At 46.1% G+C, this 14483-nt stretch overlaps 1 protein-coding gene across 1 annotated transcript in view; it reads left to right on the forward strand.

The window, feature by feature from the left end:
- The window catches only part of CRTAP (cartilage associated protein), a 21725-nt gene that overhangs the window by 2778 nt on the left and 4464 nt on the right, over positions 1 to 14483 (forward strand). Inside the window, exons 2-5 of the mRNA XM_008070151.1 lie at positions 3243 to 3414; positions 5781 to 5909; positions 9233 to 9378; positions 11635 to 11718. Coding sequence (XP_008068342.1) covers positions 3243 to 3414; positions 5781 to 5909; positions 9233 to 9378; positions 11635 to 11718 — 531 coding nt within the window. The remainder of the gene's footprint in view (positions 1 to 3242; positions 3415 to 5780; positions 5910 to 9232; positions 9379 to 11634; positions 11719 to 14483) is intronic.

The following is a 14483-nucleotide window of genomic DNA, read 5'->3' on the forward strand; positions in this document are numbered from 1 at the left end:
TGGCACGCTCATGGCCACTGCAGCCTCGACCTGCTGGACTCAGGTGATCCTTCCTCTTCAGCCTTCCACGTAGATGGAACTACAAGCATGCGCCACCACGCCTGGCTAATTTTTAAATTTATTGTAGAGATGCGGTCTCACCAAGTTGCCCAGGCTGGTTTCGAACCTGTGGGCTCGGGCAATCCTCTCACCTAGGCCTCCCAAGGTGCTGGGATTATAGGCATGAGCCACTGCGTCTGGCCTTGAGTTAACTTTTGTAAATGGTGATAGGTATATCTGCACGTGGCTAGTCAATTTTCCCAGCACCAGTTGCCAAATATGGTTTCTTTTCCTCATTGTTTGTTAATGATGGCTTTGTTGAAGATGAGTTGGTTGAGGGATTTTATTTTTATTTCCTGATTCTCTGTCTTACTCCTTTGGTCTATGTGCCTATTTTTGTACCAACACCATGCTGTCTTGGTTACTGTAGCCTTGTAATAACGTCTTAAGTCTAGATGAGTGATACCTCCAGCTTTGTTCTTTTTGTTGAGGATTGCTTTGGCTATTTGTACTCTTTTTTGCTTCCATATGAAATTCTGCATTGTCTTTTCTAGCTCTGTGAAAAATGATGTTGGCAATGCATTGAATCTGTAGATTGCCTTGGGTAGGATGGATGGCTTAACAATATTGGTTCTTCCAATCCATGAGCATGGGATGTTTTTTCTATTTGTTTGTGTCATCCTTGATTTCTCTGGACAGCATTTTGTATTTCTTGTTGTAAAGGTCTTTCACTTCTCTGGTTAGGTGGATGCCAGGGTATCTCTTTCTTTTTGTGTGTGTGTGGTTATTGTGAATGGAATTACATTTTTTATTTGGTTTTCAGCCTGCTTGTTGTTGGTGTATAGAAATGTAACTGCCTTTTGTGTGCCGATTCTATATCCTGAGACTTTACCAAAGTCCATAGGAATTTCTTTTTTATTTTTGAGTTGGAGTCTCACTCTGTCACCCAGACTGGAGTGCAGTGGCTGCTCCCGGCCACCGCAGTCTTGACCTGCTGGGCTCTGGTGATCCTTCCACCTCAGCCTTCCGAGTAGCCGGAATGCCCGGCTAATTTTTTATTTATTGTAGAGATGAGGTCTCACCAAGTTGCCCAGGCGGGTCTCGAACCCGTGGGCTCAGGCAATCCACTCACCTCAGCCTCCCAAAGGCGTGGGATTACAGGCTGAGCCACCGAGCCCAGCCATGATTTCTTTTTAATTGGTCCAGTCAACAATGAGCAGAGAGTCCTTGCTGCTTCCACTGCCTGGCACATGGTTGCCCTTCCCAGTAACTCACGCGGAGACATGGCACTCCTATTGTATGCTGCATTGGCGGGAGGGAATGGGGTGTCAGACTTCTCCTTGATACAATTTTAAAAATCAGCTTTATTGAGGTATTATTTACAATTTATTTACCAACTTTTAAGTTTACAATTTACTGAGTTCTGACAACTATACACAGTCATGTAACTGCCACCATGGTCATGATTTAGAGTATTTTCATCAGACTGGGTGCTGTGGCTCATGCCTATAATCCCAACACTCTGGGAGGCTGAGGCAGGAGGATTGCTTGAGCCCAGGAGTTGGAGATAGGCAACATAGTGCGACCTTGTCTCTACACAAAAAAAAAAATTAAAAAATTAATTGGTCCTGTAGCTGTAGGCCCAGCTATTTGGGAGGCTGAAGCAGAAGGATAACCTGAACCCAGAAGGTTGAGGCTGCAGTGAGCCATGATCATGCCACTGTACTCCAGCCTGCATTACAGAGAGACTCTGACTCAAAAAAAAAAAAATTTTTTTTAACCACTCCCGGAAAGTTCCCTTTGTCCCTTTGCAGCTAAGCTTTTGCCCTAACCCTTGACTCCTGGCAGCTGCTGATCTGATTTCTGTCACTGTAGTTTTCTTCTTTTCCTTGATTCTTTCTTTTTTTTTTTTAGTTGGAGTCTCACTCTGTCACCCAGGCTAGAGGGCAGTGGCATGCTCCTGGCCACCACAGCCTTGACCTGCTGTGCTCAGGCGGTCCTTTTGCCTCAGCCTTCCAAGTAGCTGGAATTACAGGCACGTGCCACCATGCCTGGTTAATTTTTTTTTTTTTTACTGTAGAGATGAGGTCTTGCCAAGTTGTCCATGCTGTTCTTGAACCTGTGGATTATACGTATGAGCCACTGTGCCTGGCCTTTTCCTTGATTCTAATTTGATTTTATTATCAACCACTAGATACTTTTTAATTAAATTAAATAAGACGTGTACCCATTGTAGACATTAGAATCTCAGAAGGGGGAGAGTGGGAAGGAGTGGAAGAATGAAATATCACAGTGTGCACAGGTGGGAGTAGTATGTACACTTAAAGCCAGACAAGAATTCTTTGCCCCTATACAATGCATCCATGTAACCAGAAACTATTTGTACTTCCTAAAGCTATTGAAATTTTTAAAATGTGAAAAATAAGCCTATTTTAGATATAAAGACACAAATAAGGTTGAAAGTAAAATAATGGAAAAAATATACCATCCTAACGCTAATCAAAAGTAAGGTGTAGTGGCTATGATTGATATCAAACAAAGTAGATCTCAGAGCAAAAAAAATGTAACGGGATAAAAAGTATCATTTTATAACGATGAAGGGATCAATTTATTAAGGGGACATAGCATGTCTAAATGTTTATATGCCTAATAATAGATTTCAAAAATACACATTAAAAAAAAGGAGTGTACTCACTGTAAACATGGTAGAAAAATCTAGATATGAAGTAAGTCACTGATTGGCTTCATGTTTATTTACTTTTTATTTCTTTATTATTTTTTGAGTCAGGGTCTCAGTCTGTCACCCAGGCTGGAGTGCAGTGGCATGATCATGGCTCACCACAACCTCAACTTCCTGGGCTCAGGTGATCCTTCTGCTTCAGCCTCCCGAATAGCTGGGACTATAGGCATGTGCCACCATGCCAAGCTAATTTTTTTTTTTGTAGAGACAAGCTCTCACTATGTTGCCTAGGCTGGTCTCAAACCCCTCCCAAAGGACTCATACGATCTTCCCAAAGTGCTGCCATTACTGGCATGAGCCATCACACCTGGCCAGCTTCATGTTTAATTTAGGGTCAGTGTGGCTTTTTCAGAACTAACGAGAGCAGAACTCGGTGATGATCTTGACTGCTTTTGGAGAATGAACACAACTGTCTCCCTTCTTGCCCAGAAACAAGCTTCACTGACTTTTCCTTGCTTTTCAGAGCCTGTTCATCCGAGCAGTGCGGGCTTACAATGGTGAGAACTGGAGAACATCGATCACAGACATGGAACTGGCCCTTCCCGACTTCTTCAAAGCCTTTTACGAGTGTCTCGCAGCCTGTGAGGGCTCCAGGGAGATCAAGGACTTCAAGGATTTCTACCTTTCCATAGCAGGTCGGTGGTGTGTGAAGGGGATTGCTGCCTCCATGGAACCGTCTTCTTTCTGTCTATGTGCTTCGATGCCTGCAGTGGCCTCTGAGGAGCTTTTTTTTTTGAGTCAGAGTCTCACTCTGTCACCCGGGCTGGAGTGCAGTGGCACACTCACAGCCACTGCAGCCTCAACCTGCTAGGCTTAGGCGATCCTTCCACCTTAGCCTTCCAATTAGCTGGAACTACAAGTGCACGCTACCACACCCATCTAGTTTTTGATTTATTGCAGAGACAAGGTCTTGACAACTTGCCCAGGCTGGTCTTGAACCTGTGGCTCAGGCAATCCACTTGCCTTGGCCTCCCAAAATGCTGGGATTACAGACTGAGCCACTGAGCCCAGCCCTAACTTCACTCTTGTCAATTTATGGCCACTTGGGCTTCATCTAATTCCCACCTGCCTCTCCTTTCTCATGTTTTGAAGCAAATCCCAGATACTATATAATTTCATTTGTAATATTTTGGTATATACCTTTAAAAAATAAAGGCTTTTTTTTTTTTTTTTTTTTAAGCATAACATGGAACTCTAACACCTAAAATAATTTTTTTTTTGTCGGGGCTGGGTCTCACTTTGTTACCCAGGCTGGAGTGCCGTGTCACAATCATAGGGCACCACAGCCTCCACCACCGGGCTCAGGCGATCCTTCTGGCTGGGCCTCCTGAGTAGTTGGGACTGTACGCACACGCCACCACGCCCGGCTAATTTTTTTTCTTTTTCTTTTCGTAGAGATGAGTCTTGTTATGTTGCCTAGGCTGGGATATGTGTATTTTAACCTTTGGTACATTTGGCCAAATTGTTATCCAAAAAGTTTGTTCTTGTTTTACTTCCACCAACAGAAGTATAAGTTTCACCATTCTCTTCCTAATACTGAGTGTCATGAAACTTTAAAAATGTTGCCAGTTTAACAGTTTAAATTATTTTAAGGATCGTTGTATTTTTTTTTTATCTTTATTTTTTTGAGTTGGAGTCTCACTCTGTTGCCCAGGCTGGTATGGAGTGGCATACTCACGGCTACTCCAGCGTTAACCAGTTGGGCTTCGGTGATCCTTCCGCCTCAGTCTTCTAAGTAGACGGAACTACAGGCGTGCACTACCACGTCCAGCTAATTTACTTAGTTACTGTAGAGACAAGGTCTTACCATGTTGCCCAGGCTGGTCTCGAATCCGTGGGCTCAGGCAATTCACTCACCTTGGCTTCCCAAAGTACTGGGATGACAGACTTGAGCCACTGCACCTGGCCTCATTGTATTTCTTAATTGCAAAGGAGGTGTAGCATCTCTTCACAAAATTTATGAGACATTTTAATCTGTAATTTCCTTTCTATTAACATCCTTTGGCCATTTTACAGTGGTTGTTTGTCTTTTTCATATTGATTTTTTATTTATTTATTTTATTTTATTTTGAGTTGGAGCCTCACTCTGTCGCCCAGACTGGAATGCAGTGGCCGCTCCCGGCCACCGCAGCCTCGACCTGCTGGGCTCCGGTGATCCTTCTGCCTCAGCCTTCCAAGCAGCGGAACTACAGGCATGCGCTACCACGCCTGACTAATTTTTTGATTTACTGTAGAGATGAGGTCTCGCCAAGTTGCCCAGGTGGGTCTCGAACCCGCAGGCTCAGGCAATCCACTCACCTCAGCCTCCCAAGGGTGGGATCACAGGCTGAGCCACCGAGTCCAGCTCATATTGATTTTTAAAGAACTTTGTATATTAAAGATTTTTAGCTCCTTGTACTAACTTTTGCAAATAATTTTCTTTCACCTTTTTCATTTGGGCGGGAGGTAGAAATAGCATATTAAGAAAGTAACAGAAGGAGGAAGTGAGGAAGGGGGCAAGGGTTTTAAAAAAATGACCTATGGGGTACAATGTTCACTATTTGGGGGATTCCAGAAGCCTAGTCCCCACCAGAGCGTGCAATGTGCATTTATACACCTTGCATCTAAAATGTAAAAAGTTTGGCCGGGCACGGTGGCCTAAGCCTGTAAATTCCAGCACTTTGCGAGTTCGAGCTGAGAGAATTGCCTGAGCCCACAGGTTCGAGACCAGCCCGGGTAACTTGGCGAGACCTCGTATCTACAATAAATCAAAAAAGTTAGCCGGGTGTGATGGTGTGCGCCTGCAGTTCCAGCTACTTGGAAGGCTGGGCTGGAAGAATCGCCTGAGCCCAGCAGGTCAAGGCTGCTGTCGTCATGAGCATGCCACTGCACTCCAGCCTGGGCGATGGGCTGAGACTCCAACTCAAAAAAAATAAAATTAAACTTAAAAAAAAAATGTGAACTGCAAAAAAAAAGAAAGTAATGGATGCACTTTTCTGAAAATGTGTGTGTGTGTTTTCAGATCATTATATGGAAGTTCTGGAATGCAAAATACAGTGCGAAGAGAACCTCACCCCAGTTATAGGAGGCTATCCGGTCGAGAAATTTGTGGCCACCATGTTTCACTACTTGCAGTTTGCTTATTATAAGTGTAAGTCATCTTCTATGACAGCTCAGATGAAGACCTTCATCCCTCCAAGACTGGAGAATAGCGGTAATGCCTCCTACCTGTGGTTATTAAGAGTTTATCACATGGCTGGCCCTGGTGTCAGGCTTTGCACGAAAAGGCGGTGTGGCCTAGCAATTCAGGGTGCACCCCCTGGAGCTACACTGCCTGGGTTTGAATTCCAGCTTTATCACTTGCAAACTTCCCTGTGCTTTAGTTTCCTCATCTGTGAAGCAGAGATGATAGTACTAACCTCAAAGGATTGTCGTGAGTATTAAATGAGTGAGTGGCGTGGCATGCTTAGAGTGTTCACATACTGGCACTTAGAAACTATATATGTGCTTGTTTTCTTTTTTCTTTTTTTTTTTTTGAGTCAGAGCCTCACCCAGGCTGGAGTGCAGTGGCACGCTCCCGGCCACCACAACCTTGACCTGCTGGGCTCCCGCGATCCTTCCGCTTCAGCCTTCCAGGCACACGCCACCAAGCCCGGCTAATTATTTATTTATTTATTGTAGAGATGAGGTCTCGCCAAGTTGCCCTGGCTGGACTCAAATCCATGGGCTCAGGCAATCCTCTCGCCTCTGCCTCCCAAAGTACTGGGATTACGCGTGTGAGCCACCACACCCAGCTATCAGTGAGCATATTCTAAGTGGACACAGGGAAATGAACACAGGAGAGAAGGAGGTGAACACAGGAGAGAAGGTAGGGTTAGGCTTCAGAGCATGTCCCTTTAGGCTTTTTCTCCTCTTGCTGTCCCTGACTTTGCCAAGGGCCACATGGTTGAGCGGAGTGTCAGTTACAAGTGTTGGAGGATTGTTATTAGGGACAGTTACAGCAGTAACTGTTCTGCCCTAATGAGGACGTGCCAGGGTCCAATAGCGGCAGGTTTCTAGATAAAATAGACACCCCTGGGTCAAATTCAGGGATGCCCTGGGAAGAGTGAGAGGTGACCTTGGCTTTTTTTTTTTTAGATCGAAAAATATAGTTTACTTAAAAAGCAAATTAGAAAGAGAGAAAGAGAGGAGATTCATCCCCCCCACAAGGTAGGGGAGGGAACCAAAACTAGGAATACCTCATAGAGCCACTTGGACACACCAGAGTTTAACAAAGCAATGGGGAATGGGGTGGGGGAGAGGTGAGACAGAGAGAGAGAGAGAGAGAGAGAGAGAGAAATGGGGGCGGGAGAGAGGAGATTCACCTCCCCAAGGTAGGGTAAGGGGCTAAAACTAGGAAACATGAGGTCTCTCTCTGTTTCTTAGTCTCCCTCTCTCTCTCTCTCTCTCTTTTAGTCTCTCTCCGCCCCCTTTCTAATTTACTTTCTAAATGAATTATGTTTTTCTTTTTTTTTTTTTTGAGTTGGAGTCTCACTCTGTCGCCCAGACTGGAGTGCCGTGGTGTGTTTTCAGCCACTGCGGCCTCGACCTGCTGGGCTCTGGCGATCCTTCCATCTCAGCCTCCCAAGTAGCCAGAACTACAGGCGTGCGCTACCACACCTGGCTCGTTTTTTATTTATTGTAGAGATGAGGTCTCGCCAAGTTGCCCAGGCGGGTCTTGAACCTGTGGACTCAGGCAATCCACTTGCCTTGGCCTCCCAAAGTGCTATGTTTTTCAATAAAAAAAAAAGCCAAGGTCACCTCCCACTCTTCCCAGGGCATCCCTGAATATGTCTTGGGGTGTCTATTTTATTCAGAAACCTGCCACCATTTGGCCCTGGGACTTCTTCATGAGGGTAGAACAGTTCCTGCTGCAACTGTCCCTAGTAACTCACATTGGAGTTTATCAATAAGAATATTCTATTCTATTTTATTTTATTTTTTTTGAGTTGGAGTCTAACTCTGTCACCCAGGCTGGAATGCAATGGCCTGATGATGCCTCCCGCAGCCTCGACCGGGTGGGCTCAGGCGATCCTCCCGCCTCAGCCTTCCAAATAGCTAGAACTACAGGCTCTGAGATCTTCACATGCTCTGAAAATCGCCCTGCATATCATGAACTGTGGCAGAGACCAACACTAGAAGGCCAAAGCCTCTAGCTTTGCTTGGTGCTTTCCAGGAAATCTTTTGCTTTCTGGGGTTCTGGGCCAACAGTATAAGTAAAATTTTCTTCCTAGCTCTGCATTCTTTCCACACTACCTGCCACACTCAACTTCTTGAGGGCAGACGTGGTTATTTACATGTGAACAGTAAATGCCCCAAAGTGCTGGTTCTAAATTTGTCATTACAGGAAGCAGCCACTGGGTGGCAGAATTTATTCATCCCCAAGCTTTAGCTACTCTGGCCAACCACAGCTTTAGCAAAAGGAGTGTTCCTCCGTTGTAAATTGGGGTGGAATGTGCCAGAATAAATACCCAGGGGCTTGTGTCTCATCATCTCCAACTCCCTACCTTCCCACCCCATGGCAAATCCCCACCCCTGCAAAATCTCTGCTGAAGGTTTTGTCATAGGTCAGGCAATATTAAGCAGGGAGGTTAGAGGTGGGAACCCTATCCCAGGAGACGGTAAGAGCCGGTGACGGTTCAGGTCTCCTCCAGCTCAGAAGGTCCACCATCCTTAGGGTTTTCCCGGTCTGGTTAAGTTGTAGGACGGCCCATCTGTATCTGGAGATTGTGGTTCTATCCAGATGGGACCCAGGCACCGTAGTCCCCAAATGGGGAGTTTTTTTGCCGAGCACACCCTTCCTGACTCCCCTCAGCCCTGGGACAGTCCAGGATGGGGACCCAGCTTTCTCTGAGTGGCTCCGGGGACCTGAGCCAGTCTCAGGTCCCCGGAGCCTGGGGTGACCATAGGCGTGTCTGCAAAGGCTTCTACCTCACAAGAAGCTTCCATGTTTTGAACTTGGCCGCTATGTGCTATGGAGACCCAGTCGGTGACCTGCCCACCCAGGGCTCTTCCGGTCAGCCACAGGATCTCTGAAGGAAGGGTGGCAGAGGAGGGGCTTATTCATTATCTTTTTTTTGTGTGTGTGAGTTGGAATCTCACTGTGTCGCTTAAGCTGGAGTCCAGTGGCTTGATCTCGACTTCCTGGGCTCGGTGATCCTTCCACCTCAGCCTCCCGAGTAGCTGGGACTATAGGCATGCACGACCATGCCTGGCTCATTTCTTAATTTTTTTGTTGGGCAGGCTGGCCTGGAAATCCTGGGTTCAAGCAATCCCCTCCCCTGTCTCGGCCTCCCAAGGTGTTGGGATTACAGGCGTGAGCCACCCGGCCTGATTTTCTTTAGGGAGCTGATCTTCAAGAAACAGTGACTGGTGTGAGGAATTATAGGGGATGGTTTGTTGATTTTCCTTTTCCTCTTTTCTCACTGTCCCCAGTGAATGACCTGAAGAATGCAGCCCCCTGTGCGGTCAGCTACCTGCTCTTTGACCAGAACGACAAGGTCATGCAGCAGAACTTGGTGTATTACCAGTACCATAAGGACAAATGGGGCCTCTCGGATGAGCATTTCCAGCCCCGACCAGTAAGTGCTGCTCTCTCTGAGTCTCCCTGCCCCTCTCTCGCTCAGTCTTCTCAGGAGGCGACGTGGTACCTTAAGAGAAAGGGTGATTTTGGAAATGAAGGAAAACTCATTTTTTTCTATAGGGATCTTTTGAGTTTTAACATTTTTTTTCCTGAGTTGGAGTCTTACTCTGTCACCTAGGCTGGAGTGCAGTGGCATGCTCATGGCCACAGCAACCTTGACTTGCTAGGCTCAGGTGATCCTTCCAGCTCAGTCTTCCAAGTAGCTGGAACTACAGGCGCAAGCCACCACGCCCGGCTAAATTTTTTGATATATTATAGAGACGAGGTCTCATCAAGTTGTCCAGATTGGTCTTGAACCCATGGGCTCAGGCAGTCCTCTCACCTCTGCCTCCCAAAGTGCTGGGATTACAGGCTTGAGGCACTGTACCCGACTGGGTTTTAACATTTCACTGCTTTATTCTGACCTCTGGATCCATAAAAGTGTTACAGATTTCAAACATTGTAGACATATTTTACTTAGAGAAATTCTCTCCTAATTCTGCCCCTTCTCTTTATCTGTGCTTTGTAGACATCCGTTTACACGTATATGCAGCAACCATTGGTTTATGTTTACAGAAACAGGATCATGCATTATGTACTGTTTTGAAACTTTCACAGCTTGCTTTGTCTAACAATTCATCATGAACACTTTTCCATGTCACACCCATATACTACTTTATTATTATTATTTTTTTTTCTTTTCTGAGTTGGAGTCTCACTGTTGCCCAGGTTGGAGTGCAGTGGCACACTCATGGCCACCACAGCCTCGACCTGCTGGGCTCAGGTGATCTTTCCAAGTAGCTGGAACCACAGGTGTGCACCACCATGCCCAGCTAATTTTTTGGACTTACTGTGGAGATGAGGTTTCGCCCATTTCCCCAGGCTGGTCTTGAACCCCTAGACTCAGGCAATCCTCTTGTCTCTGCCTCCTAAAGTGCTGAGATTACAGGTGTGAGCCACCGCACCTGGCTTATATATTACTTAAAAAAAAATTTTTTTTTTTTAGTCAATCTCGCTCTGTTATCCAGGCTGCAGTGCGGTGGCACGATCACGGCTCATCACGGCCTCTACTGCCTGGGCTCAGGCAATCCTTCTGTCTCAGCCTCCTGAGTAGATGGGACTGCAGGTGTGTGCCACCACACCTGGCTACTTTTTTGTTTATTTTGTAGAGATGAGGCCTCACTATGTTGCCTAGGCTGGTCTCAAACTCCTGGGCTCAAGCATTCCTCCTGCTTCAGCCTTGCAAAGTGCTGGGATTACAGGCATGAGCCTCTGTGCCTGGCCGAAAAGATCTTTTTATTTCATTTTATTTTTTGAGTTAGAGTCTCACTCTGTCGCTCAGGCTGGAGTTCAGTGGCATGCTCATGGCCACTACAGCCTTGACCTGCTGAGCTCAGGTGATCCTTCTGTCTCATCCTTCCAAGTAACTGGAACTACAGGCATGTGCCACCATGCCCAGCTAATTTTTAAATTTACTATAGAGATGAGGTCTCACCAAGTTGTTCAGACTGGTCTCGAGCCCATGAGCTCAGGCAATCCTCCCACTTTGGCCAAAAGATCTTTCTAAATTGATCTGTGCCTTTAACTTATATTTTCTTTTTCTTCCTTTTTTTTTTTGACACAGGGTCTTGCTCTGTTGCCTAGGCTGGAGTACAATGGTGCAATCATAGTTCACTGCTTTGAACTCCTGGGCTCAAGTGATCCTCCCACCTCAGCCTCCTGAATAGCTGGGACTATCGGCATGTACCACCATGCCCAGCTATTTTTTATTTTTTTAGAGATGGGGTCTTGCTCTGTTTCTCAGGCTAGTCTGGAACTCCTGGCCTCAGACCATCCTCCCTCCTCGATCTCTCAAAGTGCTGAGATTACAGGTGTGAGCCACCGTGCCTGGCCAACTTCTATTTTCACTGGGATTTTTATATGCTATCATGGGTTGTCATAAACACATCTTGTACTCAGGACGTGTTTTTTTAAAAAATTGGGAAATGATTCATATACCATAGCATTCACCTTTTCTTTTTTAAACATTCACCTTTTAAAAGTATACAATTCAGTGGTTGTTAGTGTACCCACAGAGTTGGGCAACCATTACCACGATCTAATTTTAAACATTTTCATCACCCTAGAAAGAAATCCCATATCCTGTCCCCGTTCCTCACAGTTCTGACACTAAAAGGTCGATCATCTACAGCGTTCTCTGTTTGTGTCTGCACAGGAAGCAGTTCAGTTCTTTAACGTGACCACGCTCCAGAAAGAGCTGTATGACTTTGCGAAGGAAAATATAATGGATGATGATGAGGTGAGTTTTCATGCTTGGCACACGTCTGGTGAAGAGAAAATATTACTCACACCTTTGCTAGAATCACCGGAGGGCCGAGTTGTCCCTGGAATAAGAAACAGAAGGGGACCTTGAGGAAGAGAGTTGCTGTAGGTGTTTCCATGAAAATCAGAACGCTGGCATGGACGAGAACAGCCTTCTAGGAAACCCAGGCAGGATCGCCACGTTTCCTGATCATGAAATGTGTGAGGGGCGATGCTCCAGAAATCCCGAGGGGCCACCATCTTTTCACTTTTCAAAACAGTGACGTTATTGCTCAGCACTCTGAAGGAACCTGGAAGCCCCGCCCTTATTTTTCTTTTCTTTTTTTTTTGAGTCAGCGGTTCACTCTGTCACCCAGGCTGGAGTGTGGTGGCATGCTCACGACCACTGCAGCCTCACCCTGTTGGGCTCAGGCAATCCTTCCGCCTCAGCCTTCCAAGTAGCTGGTTCCACAGGTGTGTGCCACCACGCCCGGCTAATTTTTTTATTTATTGTAGAGACGTGGTCTGGCCATGTTGCCCAGGCTGGTCTTGAACCCGTGGGCTCAGGCTTTCCTCTCGCCTTGGCCTCCCAAGTGCTGGGACTACAGGCCTGAGCCACTGCACCTGGCTTCCCACCCCTATTTTTCTATCAGACAATGATGTGTGTGTGTGTGTGTGTGTGTGTGTGTGTGTGTGTGTGTAAGTTACATCTTTGCCATAAGCATCTTATCATTCTCTGGAATTGCTCGAGATTCCTGATTCAGTCTTACTCCGCTGACTCCTTTTCTGACCTGGACTCTACTGGGTATGGAGTGGTCACATTGCAGTGTGGCAGACTAGCCACAGAAAAGCCATCACTAGGAGAAGCACTTAGAGAGATGTGTCTGCAACAAACTAGAAAATACTTTCTGAGAATACAGGGCCCTGCCCACCATTGGAGCCATAAGAGAGCTGTGAGTTTGCCCTGCTCTGCCCTCTTCCCATTGTAGATGAGGGAGTGTGAGGGGCTGTGAGCTGCTGGGCTGTTCCCAGAGGCCCTGGGCCTCCAGGTCTATACTTCCTGCTATCCCAGTTTTAGGTGAAGCACCTCTGAATAAGACATCCTCATGGAATTTGTTTTCTGTGCACAAATGTGTATGGGATAGACCCATCACTGGCATGAAAGAACTGAGTTCTTTTTTTTTTTTGAGTCGGGGTCTCACTCTGTTGCCCAGGCAGGAGTGCAGTGGCATGATCACAGCTCACTGCAGTCTTGACCTTTTGGGCTCAGACAGTCTTTTCGCTTTAGCCTCCGAGTAGCTGGGACTACAGGCGCGCACCCCCACACCCTGCTGATATTTTTTTTGTAGTGATGAGGTCTCACTGTGTTGCCTAAGCTGGTCTCAAACTCCTGAACTCAAGTGATCCTCTTGCCTCGGCCTCCCAAAAGGCTGGGATTACAGGCACGAGCCACCACGCCCAGCTTCTTTTTTAATCTGGATGTCTTTTATTTTTCTTGCCTAATTGTCCTGACTAAAACCTCCAGTTTTAATAGTGTGGAATAAAAGTGGAGAGAGTGGCTAAGCAAGGTCACTCACTATCTGTAATCCCAGCACTTTGGGAGGCCTAGGCGGGAAAATTACTTGAAGAAAATTACTTGAGCCCGGGCAACATAGTAACAGCTCTTGCCTACAGAAAATACAAAGCTTAGCCAGCATGAATGACAGAGTGAGACCCTGACTTTAAAAAAAAAAAAAAAAAGTGGAAAGCCGGGCTTGGTGGCTCAGCCTGTAATCCCGCGCCTTTGGGAGGCTGAGGTGAGTGGATTGCCTGAGCCTGCGGGTTCGAGACCCGCCTGAGCAGCAAGACCTCATCTCTACAGTAAATCCAAAAATCAGCCGGGCGTGGTAGCACATGCCTGTAATTCCGGCTACTTGGAAGGCTGAGGCGGAAGGGTCGCTGGAGCCCAGCAGGTTGAGGCTGCGGTGGCCGGAAGCGGCCACTGCACTCCAGTCTGGGTGACAGAGTGAGACTCCAACTCAAAAAAAAAAAAAAAAAAAAAGTGGAAAGAGTGCATATTCTTGTCTTATTCCCAATTTAAGAAGGAAAAAATACTTAGTGTTTCAGCATTATATATGATATTAGCTGTGGGTGTTTTGTTGGTGTCTTTTATCAGTTTGAGGAAGTTTCTTTTCCTAATTTGTTGAATTTTTTTTTTTTATTCATGAGGTGGTGTTGAATTTTGTCATATGCTTGTGATTCATGTTTCCCTTGTTGGTTAATGTTCGTTATAACATTTTTTTTTTTTTAGTAACTAATATTACATGATACATAATTTTTATAAATAAAGCCTTTTCTATAGGTATTTAGTTTACTTTCAATTTTTGGCTTGTATAAATAGACAGTAGTAACTAAGTCTTTTTTTTTCTTTGAGTTGAAGTCTCACTGTGTTGCCCAGGCTGGAGTGCAGTGGCAGGCTCACGGACCACCACAGCCTCGACCTGCTGGGCTTCCAGCAGATGATTCTTCCTTCCATCTCAGTCTTCCAGGTAGCTGGAACCACAGGCATGTGCCACCATGCCCGGCTAATTTTTTTTTTTTTAATTTGTTGTAGCCGGGCTTGGTGGCTCAGCCTGTAATCCCAGCGCTTTAGGAGGCTGAGGTGAGTGAATTGCCTGAGCCCACGGGTTCAAGACCCGCCTGGGCAACTTGGCGAGACCTCGTCTCTACAATAAATCAAAAATTAGCCAGGCGTGGTAGCATGTGCCTGTAATTCCAGCTACC

This window comes from Carlito syrichta, unplaced genomic scaffold (genome assembly GCF_000164805.1).
Source record: "Carlito syrichta isolate Samal-C Ts95f unplaced genomic scaffold, Tarsius_syrichta-2.0.1 Scaffold313175, whole genome shotgun sequence".
NCBI lineage: Eukaryota > Metazoa > Chordata > Mammalia > Primates > Tarsiidae > Carlito > Carlito syrichta.